At 32.5% G+C, this 15275-nt stretch overlaps 2 protein-coding genes across 3 annotated transcripts; one reads left to right on the forward strand and one right to left on the reverse strand.

Moving 5' to 3' along the window:
* Nucleotides 1-337: 337 nt before the first annotated feature.
* LOC115876860 (OTU domain-containing protein 5-B) lies at nt 338-3525 on the reverse strand. Its single transcript, XM_030892856.1, has 9 exons — nt 3326-3525; nt 3063-3163; nt 2453-2777; nt 2242-2397; nt 2012-2168; nt 1735-1952; nt 1410-1680; nt 1142-1348; nt 338-1080 (listed from the first exon to the last, which is right to left on the reverse strand). The coding sequence occupies exons 1-9, from the start codon at nt 3395-3397 to the stop codon at nt 950-952; spliced, it is 1638 nt and encodes a 545-aa protein (XP_030748716.1). The 5' UTR covers nt 3398-3525; the 3' UTR covers nt 338-949.
* A 322-nt stretch (nt 3526-3847) lies between these two features.
* LOC115876863 (FERM domain-containing protein 5) lies at nt 3848-9830 on the forward strand. 2 transcript variants are annotated; one of them, XM_030892860.1, is made up of 8 exons: nt 3848-4193; nt 4263-4482; nt 4543-4754; nt 4799-4963; nt 5019-5107; nt 6844-7061; nt 7353-7538; nt 7597-9830. In XM_030892860.1, the coding sequence occupies exons 1-8, from the start codon at nt 3993-3995 to the stop codon at nt 8007-8009; spliced, it is 1704 nt and encodes a 567-aa protein (XP_030748720.1). In that variant the 5' UTR covers nt 3848-3992; the 3' UTR covers nt 8010-9830. The 2 variants fall into 2 exon arrangements, with proteins under 2 accessions (XP_030748720.1, XP_030748721.1); XM_030892861.1 differs by having other exon boundaries at nt 6856-7061.
* The last annotated feature ends 5445 nt before the right edge of the window (nt 9831-15275 follow it).

The following is a 15275-nucleotide window of genomic DNA, read 5'->3' on the forward strand; positions in this document are numbered from 1 at the left end:
TAGATAAGTTTTTGATGTGATAAGGGCACATCACCTCCTCGCACTTATGGTCTCCTGATATACAGTGTTCGCCAAACCAAGCCAGTCCAAATTAGTTTTCTTTCCTGAAGAAAATGGTGGATGCGCCTAGAAAACGAACAAAATTTTAAAAAATGCTTTTATGCGGTTTACTTCTTATGCGTTTACAAAAAAATTCTTGCAATTTGTTTTGGAACTATATCCAATAAATAGATATCAATATTCACAGTTCCATGTAGTAGAAAATTTCAATTCAAATTTTCTACTTTTCTTATGAGAAACTAAAATTTAAGAGGCTTACAAATAAAACACTATGTATATGTATGTATATGCTTGTCTATTACTGATGAAAATTATTATTACATTATGTCTGGTGTAACAAAAAATACCTTAATAAAAACTTAAATATTATATAAAGTAAATCTAAACTAAGACAAATTTCTCAAAATAAAATTATTTTTATATATATCACAAATTACTTAAAACTGCAAATGGCTTCTTAAAATAATTTTAAGAATATTTCTCTTTCGCGAAAATAAACCGTTGGCATGAAATTAATTTTTTTTATAATTATTTAAGTTTTCCTATAAGTACCCATAAATATATTGTTGTGTTTAAAAAATAACAGGAAAATTTAAATAATAGCGGCTACAAATGTACATTTTTTTGGTAAACCCCCATTAAAAAACAAAAATACAACAAAATGCCTGTGTTAAAATTGATAAACTGCATATTATAAAAACTTGTAAAGAAAAATACATTATGTTAAGGTCTACACTCTTTCTAATACATCCAACTCCTATAAAAAAAAATTACAAGTAAATGTGCATTCAGTTGTGCGTAGCAAAAGACAAAACAAATTAAACAAAAACATATTGTTTTCCTTATGTATTAGAAAGACTGTAGTTTAATTTAAATCTAATTTTTTTGCTTATGAAGAAGTAGATGGCCCAGGGGACCCGTGTCTCTTTCTCGATTTGCTTTTAAGCTCGTCCAAGTAAGTTTGTTGAGACTCCGCCATCACTTGGGCCATTATTTCTTGATCAAAGTCTTCAAAACTAGCTGCAAAAATCATAAAAATAACGTCACATAAATATCACCGTATTTCTTACAAATAATATACCATTGTCAATCATAGAAGAAGGACCAGCTTCTTCTTTACTGAAATTCTCATTATCAAAACTAGAATCTGATTGTTCTACAATTCTTCTAGGCGAGTTATAAACTCTTTTTGCAAAGGCTTCCTCTTCTTTAGTAGGAACGTACGTAGGAGGCACATTTTCACTGCCATCTGACACCGAATTTCCCGGGAAGTTCGTTCGGGGACTTGCTAAATAAATAAAGAACAAATTAAAACTCGAATAAAAATATTTTCATCAAAAAACAATTACCCAGAGGCGACATATTTTTAGGTGAGGCACATCCTTTGGGTGATTGACATCCTTTAGGAGAAACGGATCCCCGACGCGACGTTCTTGGACTGGACACCATAGAAGAAGTGATGGTTGAGCTGCTGCCGCTGGCCAGTGGGTGTCCTTGGTCTTTCAATCGCTTCTCCGTGTCTCGGAAATATTGAATGTACGATTCGCGAGCCACTTGCTCTTCTATAGCCTCGTTGGTTGCCTCCCAATCTGTAGCCTTAAGTTTATCTTCCAGCATAGTCTGAAAACAAAAATAATTAGAGGTAAATAAACAATATAAAAGGGTGTTAAATACCTGTTCAATAAGTAATTGCTCGCTAGCTCTAACAGCATCATGAAGTCTCCGTCTATCAATGTCAGTCGGGTGATAATTTGGTAGTCCTAGACCTACACCTACAGAAGGCTTACTTGGATTGCTAATAGAATTATAATGGCACATTCTGTGATAAGAAAGTCGGATAGGTTCATAAGTGTTGAGGATTCTTGTGGAGCAGTTAAATATATTGATCGGTTCTGTTGAAAAATTAAACCGAAATTAAAGAGGATTAAAATATATATATTTTTGACATTACCAATTTGATAACAGTACACTTCAATAGTTCTATTATACAGCTCACTCAGTGCCTGGATTTCTAAATGGTTCCCATGTACATGCCAGGTTCGTTTCCTAGCAATATATTTATCAAAGTCTTCAGTTACATACGGTTCAAAGTAATCCCGGTTTTGGACCTAAAGTATTAATTTCAATTACTCTCAAAGGTATCTTAGCAATTAGCAAGAAATCCATATAATTTATACTTACAATATAATTCATACAATCCTGTCTAACTTGGAAATGAAATTCTTGATCTCCATAAACTTGGTCGGCAATAGACCGAAAAAGACATGCTCCGTCTTCATTCATCTGCTTAATTTCATAACCCAAAGTGGACATACAGCGTGAAAAAAATTCATCTCTCTGTAATAAAGCAATGAATTTTAATTTTCTTTAAGAAAAGATATTAGTATCTCACCTTTTGCCATTCTTCATCTGTTAGAACTCTGTCTTTAACACTATTATCATCATATTCATCTTCACTATTAAAGCCAGTTGCATCCTCTTTGACTTCAACTTTAATATTTTTATTACTATTGCACGTAGGTTCGACTGTCTGTTCAACATTATCAGTGTTGCTGTCCAGTAATGGTTCATTGGAAATTTCTCTTTTGGCTATTGCAATCCTATCCCGTTTTTGTTCACGGCGAATATCACGTTTTTGTTCTCTTTCTCTTTCCCTATCACGAGTCCTGTCTGGTTCTTTAAACCTCTTCCTTAGCCTATCCTTTCTATCAGTTTTACTGAAAAAAAAATACATTATTAAGTTTCAGAAAGTTCTTTTATTATTAAAGTAAAATAACTCATCTATTTTGGACTTATTTGAAAAACCACAAAGAGAAAATATATTTCTTTTATTGAGATCTACCTCTACCAGCCCTGTAATTATTTGCACTTATCTGAGACTCATTATATATTCAGGAATATGTAATTGCTGAGTAAGTGATATCTGTAATCTTAATGGCATCTGGTATAATTTGAATATTACTAAGGTTGTAAAACACAATATAAAACTGAAGATTACTTACAATGGAAAGGGGGATCGACGTGAATTCGAGCTATTTTCAGAAAGAGATGATATTTGCATAGAGTTAATATCATTTCTTCTGTTAGTTCTTTCTGCTGCTCCCTAAAAACAAACATAATATATATGGATGTTACCTAAATTCGTCTCTTTAGGCCATAACATATTGTCTTTCTTAATATGCTAAGTGTATTGATAAAAGCAACGTACAAGCAGAGATAAATGGATGGAAGAAAGTAGTTGGTTGGAGTTCATTTATAAACTTACATTTTGCTGATTAGTTTCCTTATTTTCTTCTGCACCCGTATTGGTTTTGCGAATAGTTGGTAAAATAGTCATGTTTTTTCTATAATAGGAAAGTTTCTATGCAGAAAATAGATGATTTTTACCAAAAAATTCACAAAAACTATTGTCAGCTACCTATTCTGATTCTGCGACCCTGCTACTGTCAGGCATCTGTCAGGACTGTCAGGCTACGTCGCTACAGAACAGCTGTAATCACTGCCAACCATAGAATAAGTAACCCAGACTACCAACATAAAACTTTTAATGTACAAATTTAAGAACTGAACCCTTTTGCATCCCTTTTGCACCTCGAAAGCATATACGTACGTCTCGAAAGCTGTAGAAAATTTTGAACTGCTGTTTATATCATTAGAAATTAGCAAGATTTTTTTATTAGCTTTTAATAGTTAAAAAGTATTCCCAGTTAATTTTTCTATAGAATGGCGAATGCGCTGGAAACGTGAAGTTTTTTTAGTATCATCTGTGGCTGTTGTCAAACAAATTTCAACCTTGTCAGAATCTGTGGTCAGAATGTGTGTCGTACAATTTCTGTAAATTTTAATTTGTTTTTAAATGTTTTTGTAATGTTAGCTGTAAAACCGTCTGTGATTTTAAAAATCGTTTGATATCGTCCTTTATTATATGAAAGATGTTAAAATTTGGTTCGAAACATGACAGCAATATCGTGTATAAATGTACTGTACGTCTTCTGGAAGATACAGAATTCCTCGAATGCGAATATAAAATATATAATAAAGGAAAACATCTATTAGATTACGTTTGCCAACAGCTAAACCTTGTCGAACAGGACTATTTGGGCCTTAGGTATGTGGATAATCACGGTCAAAGAGTAAGTTAAAAGTGCCTAGAGTTTTAACTTGTAAACTTTATTAAATTCCTTTTTCAATTCGCTTGTCAGCACTGGTTAGATTTAGCAAAGTCTATATATAAGCAAGTTAAGGATTTAGACCCGGTATTGTTCAGTTTCCGGGTAAAGTTTTACCCACCTGACCCTTTCCGACTTAAAGAAGAAATTACAAGGTATCAGATATTTTTGCAACTAAAAAGAGATTTGCTACATGGACGTTTATATTGTGGAACCAGTGAGGCAGCAATGCTAACAGCATTGATTGTTCAAGGTTGGTATTTATACTGTATAGTCTGTAATGTATTGTGATATTGAATAAAAATGTATTTAGGTGACTTAGGAGACTATGATCCAGATATTCATGTAGGTAATTATGTCTCAGATCTCAAAATCCTACTAAAACAAACAGAGACTATTGAAGAAAAGGCTATGGAAATTCATCAGAAGCAATTAAAAGGCCAGGATCAGTCACAAATTGAAAGTAGCTTTTTGAAACTTGCTTGTCAGCTTGATACTTATGGGGTAGATCCTCATCCCGTTAAGGTATACAATTTTTTACTTTTGAACATGCTAACCAGTTGATTTAGGGCTTATTACAGGATCACAAAGGCACTCAACTTTATTTGGGCATAAATTTTAGTGGTATTCTTACATTTCAAGGCAGTAGAAAGAGTCACCATTTTAGATGGCCTGATATTCAGAAAATTAATTACGAAGGAAAAATGTTTATTATTCATTTAAATTATAATGAGGTAAACCTAGTCAGTTTTCGAATTATTATATTCCTTTAATTCATATTTTTTTTAGAAAAAACACACTGTAGGGTTCAAATGTCCTACTGGAGCTGCTTGTAGACATATTTGGAGATGTGCAATGGAGCAAATGTTGTTTTTTACGTAAGTTTTTATATTTTTTCCTAATATAAATAAAATACTATAGCATTTTTGTTAATATCTAATACTTAAGATCTCTCTTCAAAAATCTCTGAAAACATGTCAAAAATGACCATCTTCATAAATCGTTTCAGAACAAGGGTTGAGAAAATGAAGTTATTTACAAAATAACTGCCTGTTAAGCTTAACATATTTTAAATCTACATAAAATTTCCTATAAATACTGTAATTTTCAAAATTTTACCTTCACTTTTACAATTTTTCTAAGATCTCTGAAAATATGTCAAAAATTGCCATCCTCAAAAATCATTTCAAAACAAGGGTTGGAAAAACCAAGTTTTTAACAAAATCTAAGTCCTTGAAAATTTACGGCTTGATATATTTTAAATCTACATAAAATTTCCTACAAATACTGTAATTTTCAAAATTTTACATTCACTTTTACTATTTTTCTAAGATCTCTGAAAACATGTCAGAAATTGCCATCATCATAAATCATAAATTATTTCAAAACAAGGGTTGCAAAAATCAAGATTTTAACAAAATCAAAGCTCTTAAAAATTTTCAGCCTAATATATTTTAAATCTAGATAAAATTTCCTACAAATACTGTAATTTTCAAAATTTTACCTTCACTTTTACTATTTTTTTAAGATCTCTGATCTCTGACATTACTGGAGTTATTTAAGAATGAAATTAACGAAATGTGGGTTACATACGGGTCCACGATTATTTCTAATGACATTTGTAGATGCGACCAATAGAAATATAGAAATTAACTTATAGACAGCTGACAGTTTAAAAACGATGGCCATTTTGAATACGGTTTTTTTGAATGAAATGTAGATTACTAGGTATATAAGGAATGCTGTCAAGTTTAACATTACTAAAACAAGGCATTTAATGAAATTTGAATGTCCTTTATGAAGAAATTTATTATGTTTTTAATGTATTTTTGGGAATAAATACTAAACAAATATGGTTATAAAGTCAGTTGAGATGTTCTTAGGTTCACTCGGTTCACTGTAGTTCACTCGGGTGGCTGTATGGCTCAGCAACCCATATAATATAGGGGTAGTTTTTATGTTTAAATAGTTTTTGCCAATTAATCGGGAAAGGACGGGGTTATCGAGTCGGTTGAGGTGACGTTGGATTTAGGGACGGAAAAGCATCGAGTGGCAGCAGTTTCAACCCTCTGCAACCCCTATTTAGGTTTTTTTTTGTTTTTAATAGTTTTTTTTTAGGGAATAACTACGAAACGGATGAAATAATAGAGGTTTTTCATGTAATTAGTTTTGATTTTACATTTCCCTAAAAAGTTATGTTTTATACAGGGTAAACCAAAATCACGCTAAGAAGTCAAAATTAAGTGTGGGCATATCAAATCGCGATTTTAGGTGGATTTATTATTTCAAACAGCTAATATTATTAATAAAAAATGTTCTAGATAATTATAGTCAATTGAAAAAATATTTTGTCTGTACACGTTACCTCTGGACTTTTTCACAAAATGGTGAATTCGCGCTATACAAATTTATCGGAATTTGACATCTTTTAAACTTGTTGCATGCAAAAACACAATGGGCATTAAACGTAGCTTTTTTAATTGTAAAATGCAAGTTGATGTTAGTTCTCACGCAACCTGTAACCTAGTCTCACTTGCTTGAAACTATATTTTCAGGACTCACTTTTTTTCGCTAGATGTTGCACATTTTAAACAATAGTTTTGTAAATATTTAGTTTACCAACTAGCTCAGACGCTCCATCAGTGGTATCGGGTGGAGGCTTCTTTTCTTTCGGGACAAAATTTAAATACACTGGGAGAACAGAAAGAGAAATTTTAGAAGACACTGGATCGCCCACCAGGAAAGAACCTACTATCCAGAGAACGTCCAGTATGCGAAGGAAAGCATCTAGTGTACCTGCCACCCCATCTACACCTTTACAACCTCATTTAGGTAAGTAGTTTACTTCAGAGAGATTATTGAAGTGAAATTTCTTTACGCGCGCTGGGAGTAAAAATTCAAAGCCGTAACACAGGGGCGGTTCCAGGATTTGGGAAGGGGGGGCTAGATACAAAACTTTACTTGAATACCCTGGAGTCGTTTTTGACAAACTAAATTAATAATCGCATTACTTGGCAACAATGGCAAACTACGGTTTTTAAATCCTTCAATTTAAAAGCTGTTAGTAAGATAATTTTTTATTACCAGATTAAATTAATGATATGTTGTTTTTTTATTATATAGGTTATAGTAGTTTGCCGCGTTCAAGTCATTCGGATGTCGGGGGTTCCCGCATGGAATGTAGCAGTAGCATAGGCCTGCTTTCAGGCTTGGATGGTAATCCTGGACAAGGATATAGTGATGTAGCTGCCTTAGAAACCGTTTGTGAAGATCAAGAAGCAATAAGTGGACGAAAATTACGCACCACAGGTAGTTTTGATTTTGTTTGATCAAGTAATATACATATTTTTCATTGCTTCTGTTTCAGTACTTAAGGATGATTCAATAGACAGATTTAGTGACTATTATTTCCGCGATTCCTTCGAACATTCGTCCTCCGAATCTCAACTGATCGATAACAACTATCGATACGATACGACCAATCCGTCACACCGCTCTAGTAGAAGTCAAACGCCCTTATCCAACTCCCAAATTGACGGAAGGCCCTGTACATCGAACAGTACGCAACCAACGAACCAAGGGAATAGAGATACGCGGAAAATTAGCGCTTTTGCACCTGCAATCTTACTGGTCGCCGTTCTACTACTTACAGCTACCGTAGTTCTGTTAGAAACGGATTATCTAGGTAGTATACAGGAGGTTCCGGAGATTGTGGCGCTAAAATACCATGTGTATGAGCCAATCAAGACGTACTTTCGTAGCAAGCTGCCTTTTTCTTAAAATTCACCTAAAAAGCTGTTAATTCATTTAGCATTAAAGTATTTTGTTTAATACTCTAAAACCAGGACGTACAGTTGCTAGTTTTATTCCTAGAAACAAAATTGCACTTTCTGGTAATCAGTTTCTGAGATTATATTCGAATTTCTTTTGAAATATTGAATCAAACTCAATTTTTATCGATCTCTATTACTAAAAGTAAAGAATCAGACTTCTAAAGTAAATTTGTATTAGAAAAAAATACTGAGAATATTGTTTTTAGGAACAGACCATTTATTTACGTACTTATTTGTTTGTTATAACTTATATCGAATATTCTATTTTACCAAAAAATCTATTTTTATGTACTTTTTTATATACATTTTTTATTTTTTTATCTATTTTATTTATGCGTTTTTTTTTATTTAGTATTTTTTATATTTTAATCAAGTTTAGTCCTTAGCCTGCGTGAGTGGGTTAATTCTTCCTTATTATTTATGTAAAAAGCAATAATAACAAACACATCTTGCGCGCACTTGCACTTGATAATAATAATATTTTTAAAAAATACTGGAGCAAACCAGATATTTTAAAAGTGGCAGTAGCACATTATACATATAGTTCATTTAGTTAATTTTATTACATTTTTTTACATTGGTTATTACTTCTTAATTAATAGATTTTAGCAAACTAATTGATGAAAACGAAAAGTTAAAAGTATCGCTTAAAATTCGTATAGTGTGTTTTTTAGAAGAGTTACGAGATTATTAATTATTTTATATAAAAAATTTCAAGGGTTCCATGATAGCGACTAGAAGATTTGATTGCACATTTTATGTAGTGTGTCTTATTTACATTAATTGATACATTAGGTCAAGTGATGCACAAATAAAAGGATGGACAGTAAAAATATGAACGGTTTATGAGTTTCGTCTTTTTAAGATAAATCTGTGATCTTTTTCAATCTGCTGCTTTAGAAATAGTTTAAAAGAAATGTACAAAATAGGACCCTCAATCAAAACCAAAAAAAAAAAAATAAATGAAAATAAAATATTTCCTATTTTTTTGGGGCTTCAGGTGTCAAAAGTTTGCTTTATTTTTTTAAACCTTGCTGCAATAATTCAGATAATATATATCTGTAGCAGGGAGTACAAAAGAAAAATATTACAAGCTTTTGAATAAATATAGGTAATTCTAAATCAGAGGTAGGCAATATTAATTTATATTGTATATACTTACATACATAATGAAATTTATTATCAGGATTTCAAGCGAATTATTTTGTGTATGTATCTATGTCCAATAAGGAATATTTGCTTATTTCAAAATCTAAAATACTTGCACACGCTTTTTACAATACATTTATTTTTAACATACACTCAATTGCATCACAATATAATATAAAATCAAAAGTATTTTTTATATTTGTAATAATTTAAGGGGCCATATTATTGAATGCCACGGGATATATTTATTTATTTTTGTGATTTTCTTTAGTGGGGTATAATGTTTATCTCTGATCTAATTTATATTTTTGCGGGGTGTTATAGACTGATGAAAAAATAATGAAATAAAAGTCTGTCTTTTCTGAGCAATAATAGAATAAACAGTACAGTAACTGTATTATGTATATGTTATTTTTAAATATTTTTAATCGTCTCGTGGTGTTTACTATAAACTAAAAGCCAATGTGGCGTTTTATCTGGTTATGTATGATCTGCAACAAGCTCCAACATGTTTATACTTTCACACAATAATTATTTAAGTTAGCATTTAAGATATGGTTGTTTTGTAATATTTTCTACAAGTCAACTTTTTGCCAAATACAAACCTAAGTCAATTAAAGCTTTGTTTCATTTTAGACCAGTTAATTATGCTTTAGAACTAAGAGATTATTCTCATACTTATATAATTAATGAGATATCAATTCGGTTTTATAATTTGCGCTATATTCTATAGAATATTGAATATACAAATTTAATATAATCTTTATGGCTTTCCCCTAAATTATTAGTTTAAAGCGGTGTTGCCAGAAATTTTCGAGCGAATTTCTTCAACGCAGTCTTAAAAAACCTTCATATTCCTTCAACTTTACAAAAAATTATTCCAGATCTTGTGAAAAATTACCAAAATTCGTGTGTGTCTCCTATTTTATAATTAGAAGATTTGCTGCCACATGCTTTAAACTGAGACATCCTTAATTAAATACCGTTAACGTGAAAAAAATAGATGTAGAAAAAACAATTAATACTCCTACTAGATATTTTAACAATTTTTATTGTCCTACCTAACCAAACTGCCTTCAGCCTTTTTTTGACTGTAAAATCGTAAAATCCTTCATATTGAAGAAAATCCTTCAATTCTGGCAACACTGATTTATGCCTTTCCCCTAAAATATTAGTTTAAAGTTCCAGTAGGGGGCGTTACTAGTTTTGACCAATTACAGGAACATTTTTCTCTAGTACAAAGCTTTCCAAAAGCTTTCAGGCAGATGGTGGCCTCTGTCGGATACTTGCGAACTGTTTGAAGTTTGTGTATTTCTCTGTGGTTCGGTCGGTGTCGGTGCATTCGGTAGTCAAGTCAAAATCATAGCTGCATTGGTGTTATTTGTGTTGCGATATTTTGTTGCTGTTCAGGCACTCCCAGCGATTTTTCCAAAATAATTCGTCTTTTTGACTGAAGTTGTGGCCAATTCGGAGTGATTTTAATAGATAAGTGACCGACAGCCATTCACATGAACAAAGAATCAGCGTTTCGTCCGTTCTTTATAGTCAGTTTCAAAATGGAGTAGAAACATTAATGTTGTTATTCCACACAGAAGAAAGGACAACGTGTTGTGTATGTACGAAGATCTTCCTGACAATTACGGACGATTGTTGTGGCGGTATGGTGCATGGTATAATAAGCAATAAACATTCATAACCTAGTGCTCATGTCTAATATACAAAAGACTGTTGAGTAAATATTCTTTGGATGCTGCTGTATCTACGTGTATGATGACCTTTGTGCAGTTAAGAATTACAAATCACGATTTCTATTCATCTATTTAAGGTAAGTAAACGACCTATAGTTTACGTTTTGTTTCTTTTGATGTTTTCCATGTTTATTTATGTTATTTTTCCATGGCAGGTAAACTGAAATACAGGCTCAAATCTTAGGTACTAACAAGTCCTGTGTATATTTACATTGTAGTAAACACCTGTGCTTTATTTCGGTACAGCGTGAAAGAAATTAATTAGATTCTGTGGGGAGACAAACACATACCTACCTAAACCTAAAACGAGTTATTAAAGCTCCGGTTTTTATTAATTTTTGTTTCTGTTTCCTTTTTTCAATAATAAATATTGTACCTGTGCATAAACCTCTGTTAAAATATTCATATTTAGTTATTTAAATTTATAAACTTTGCTATAGAGTAACTAATTTTCCACAATAAAACTTTATAGAAACGTATAAAATAACAAGAAAATAACTGTTTTTTATTTAACATATCTACTCACTTATTTTATGTAAAAAAAGAACTCAAAACTGAATTTAATTCTAATAATTTAAAATTACATAAACAGAACGCAGCTATAGCCGAATATAATATACACAGTTGTCAAATAAAGCACTATCTTCATATTCCTCTCTACCGTTTGAAAAAAAAAAAAAAAAAATACGACGTCTGCGAGGGCTATGAAATGAAGATCGCTGTCATTTTATACGTAAAATTATATGGGGAATGTCATCGATATCGTCATTTCTAAGCCAACTGGACGCCGTTTTTTTTCGATCATACGGTATTTATTACTTGACATTATATTTCTCTACATATTCCATCTGGAAAAATACTTAGTAGAAAGTTATTTAAAATATTAAAAAATATGTGAAATAAAGGCATTATTCAGGAACTTTTCCAATATATTACTATTTTCGATTTAGACACTAAAATACACTGGGGAGGTTTATTTTAAAAGCGTTTGTTAAGGTTTCTCTAAGGGTTTTCCTTGTGGCCTATTTTTCAAGGGTTTTCATTGGGATTTTCCTTTATTCGCATGAAAAAAATGCGTGTGCGTGGTATTATGGAACAGTTTTAAATGTCTTTCGTAAAAGAGTAATACCAGTGATAAACTACCCTGAAAATAAAGTTTATGTAGGGTTTAGAAGGGTGCGAAAAATGCGTTGCTTAAAATTTGCATGTAGTAAATTTACACAAGCACAAACAACACGCTGGATACAATAAATTATTTAACTTTAAGGTTTTATTGTATATAATTGTAATAAATATTTCGTGGATGGTTTTATGAAAGTATGTAAGTATATTTCAGAGAGTTTTCAAACTTATTCAAAGCTTAGATTATTCCCCTCATAAATATTTTTGGTAAATCTTGTTCCCGCAACCTTACAGCCCTTTTATTCAATGATTTTCCAGATAATTCTACATTCAACACTCACAACTTTCCAAAGTTCCGAACTACCCCATTTCTAAAGTTCTACTTTTAAAATTGATTATAAAACTTCGCCGAAACTTTCTATGTATTCCACTTTAACTCTGTATTGTATTCGGCAGAATCAAATATTGATAGTATTTAGTAATCAGAATTTGAACAAGAAAAGACCACTTGGCAAAGTTGGTCCTTTTATATCCCGGCCCCAACTCATCAGATTCATATTGAATTCCAATAAGCCAATAGGACTGGACTTCGGAAAGCCTGGATAAATCGTGGAAACATATTCCCAAAGTTACACAAGTCAGGAATGTTGATAGGGTTGTATTTTGACGGTTATATGCGCATCATTTATACTCTTTTAGAATTATGTATTATTTATAAGAAATTAACTTGCTATTGTCCTACTAGCTGGCTTATTTTTAACAATTGGCTTTAACAACTCCTTCTAAACGTCAAAATATGTTCATCAGTCGTACAAGACTTTCATAAACTGTTCCAGTAACATCTCTGGCACACTTCAAGTTTGAAGTTTCAGAGCACGTGTTCCTAAATTCAAACTTTATCCAGATACAAATGGTTTTAAAGGCCTTCTCAAATCTCTTAGTTAAGGAGCTTGCAAATTTTGTTTAATAGAGATAGGATTAGTTCAGAATTAACTTTTGTACACACACCTCTTATTTGATTTCGGTAGAATTTGGTTAGTTACGAAAAAAAACAGTATATGGCATGGTAATATTGAAAACATGTAAACAATTCTGAAAGAATTTAATAAAAAAAAGGTATGTAGGAGTATTTCAAGCGTTCTTCTTGTAAAAAAATCTTCCGCGATGTTACATGTTTCTTTTTAAAATGAAATATTCAATTTTCGAATAAAACTTGAAGAAAAATATCGTGACAGTTTGGCGTTGAAAAATGAAGCCGGGATGAAAAAAGCAACGGAAATAGAAATTACTGCCCTTTTGTTCTTCTTTTTGTGCTTTAATAGGCAGTCGTTTTTGTAATTATTTTTTATTTTGTAAGGGATTACTGCAACTTAAATGATTATAGCGTTTTTTAACTCAGAAATTCAATTATTTTTAAGAAAATTAGTTTTTTACTTTGTGTGGGGGTGTATAATTTTATTTTTGATGGTAATTCTACAACTAGGAAAATTAGAACACCGTGTATATTTACGAAAAGTAATAAAGGGAAGCAAGTATTTTGTCGGTGTTCTTGTAAAAGCTCGTCTCAAACTATAATACGAGAGTATAGTCTCTTGAAGGCTCTCATGGCATTATTGCATGCAACAATATAGAAAACAGGTTGTTTTAACCAGTCTTGGAGAGGCTCGAAATTGGTCCTTTGACATGTTCCAGTTTTTTAAAAACTGGGGGAATTCTTGAGTGTGCTGTTTCATATTGCATTCAAGATGAACAATTCAAGCGGACTAATTAACGCTAGACGAGAGCGCCATACTTGCATTGACTGAACACACGAGTGTATTGAGGGGATGTATGCGTCATAGGGGGAGGTACACAGAATGGTTTTGAAGCTTTTCAGTATCCACAAGAATATAGCTTTATTTTCCATCTAAACTTCTTCTTTTTGAGTTTTGATCATTATTAAAAATCGCCATAAAACAAGTATTAGCAAAAACGGATTTTTTAGATAACCAAACCGTTTAAAGATTTAACAAGTTCCATAATCGAAATATACATACAATTTCAAATACAGAAATTTTTTAAAATTTTATTATTATGTTTGGCATTGTTTCTAATGGCTCTGAAAATACGTAAAAAACAGCAATTTGTTTCATTGAAAAAAAATAGAGTTGAAAATATCGAATTTGTACTAAAACCGAAGGGTTTAAGCTTTTCAAGGGTTATATATTTTAAAAGTACATAAAATTACGTATAAATCCCGAAATTTTTATATTTTTATGAGCCCATTTTTTAGCAAGCCAAAAATGGGCTCATAAAAATTCTCGATATTGGTCAAGTCACAGATTTTAGTGAAACTACGCTTATTAACTAACTAAAACGCGTAAAGTATGGAAATATATTTCTTTTTGGTCTTATGACTACGGTACTAGGTATAGGCGAACTTTTAACTATTATCTAAAATTGTTCAAAAACAAGGGTTGAATATATCAAGTTTTGTATAAAGCCAAAGTATTGAATCCTATAATGCTTTATATATCCTGAAAGTACATTGTATTGTATTGTATTTGACTAAGAGTGGGTCCCAAGGGGGACCCTCCACTGAGGCCGCGAGGGCCTATTGTGGCTCAGTTTCTACAAGCTCTAATTTACAAGAGCGTCAAAGTTCATCCTCAAGACCCAGCCTCTTAGTATAGGCCGTTATGTCTGAGGGCGATATGTCTCCTAGGTCTGATAGGTCTAGCATGGGTCTGCCAAACATCTCAAACCTGGTCCTGCTCCCAGCGGGGCAGGTACACATGACGTGCTTCATTGTTTCATCATCTTCCATACAGAGTCGGCATTCGGCGTCTTCCACCAGTCCCGTCCTCTGCAGGTGAGATCTCAGCCGGCAGTGGCCCGTGTACACTGCAGTGAGCACACGCGTTCCATTCCTACCGGCCTTTAGGAGTTCTCCTGTTCTATGTTTGGATGGCCCTGCTAGGATTTTCTTGGCATGCTCCATTCCGGGACTGTCATTCCAGTCTCGGAATGTCTCACCCCTAACCCATTCACAGAGCCTGTCTCTTGCGAGATTTTTGGGAACGCTAAGTGTCGGTTCTGGGCCCACGAATGGCGCGCCTGCACCAATTTTGGCGAGGGAATCAGCACGTTCATTTCCCTCTAGGCCGACATGTCCCGGTATCCATATTAGCGACACTTTGTTCCTATCTCCCAGT

This window comes from Sitophilus oryzae, unplaced genomic scaffold (genome assembly GCF_002938485.1).
Source record: "Sitophilus oryzae breed Bouriz unplaced genomic scaffold, Soryzae_2.0 scaffold_1440_pilon_pilon, whole genome shotgun sequence".
Classification (NCBI taxonomy): domain Eukaryota; kingdom Metazoa; phylum Arthropoda; class Insecta; order Coleoptera; family Curculionidae; genus Sitophilus; species Sitophilus oryzae.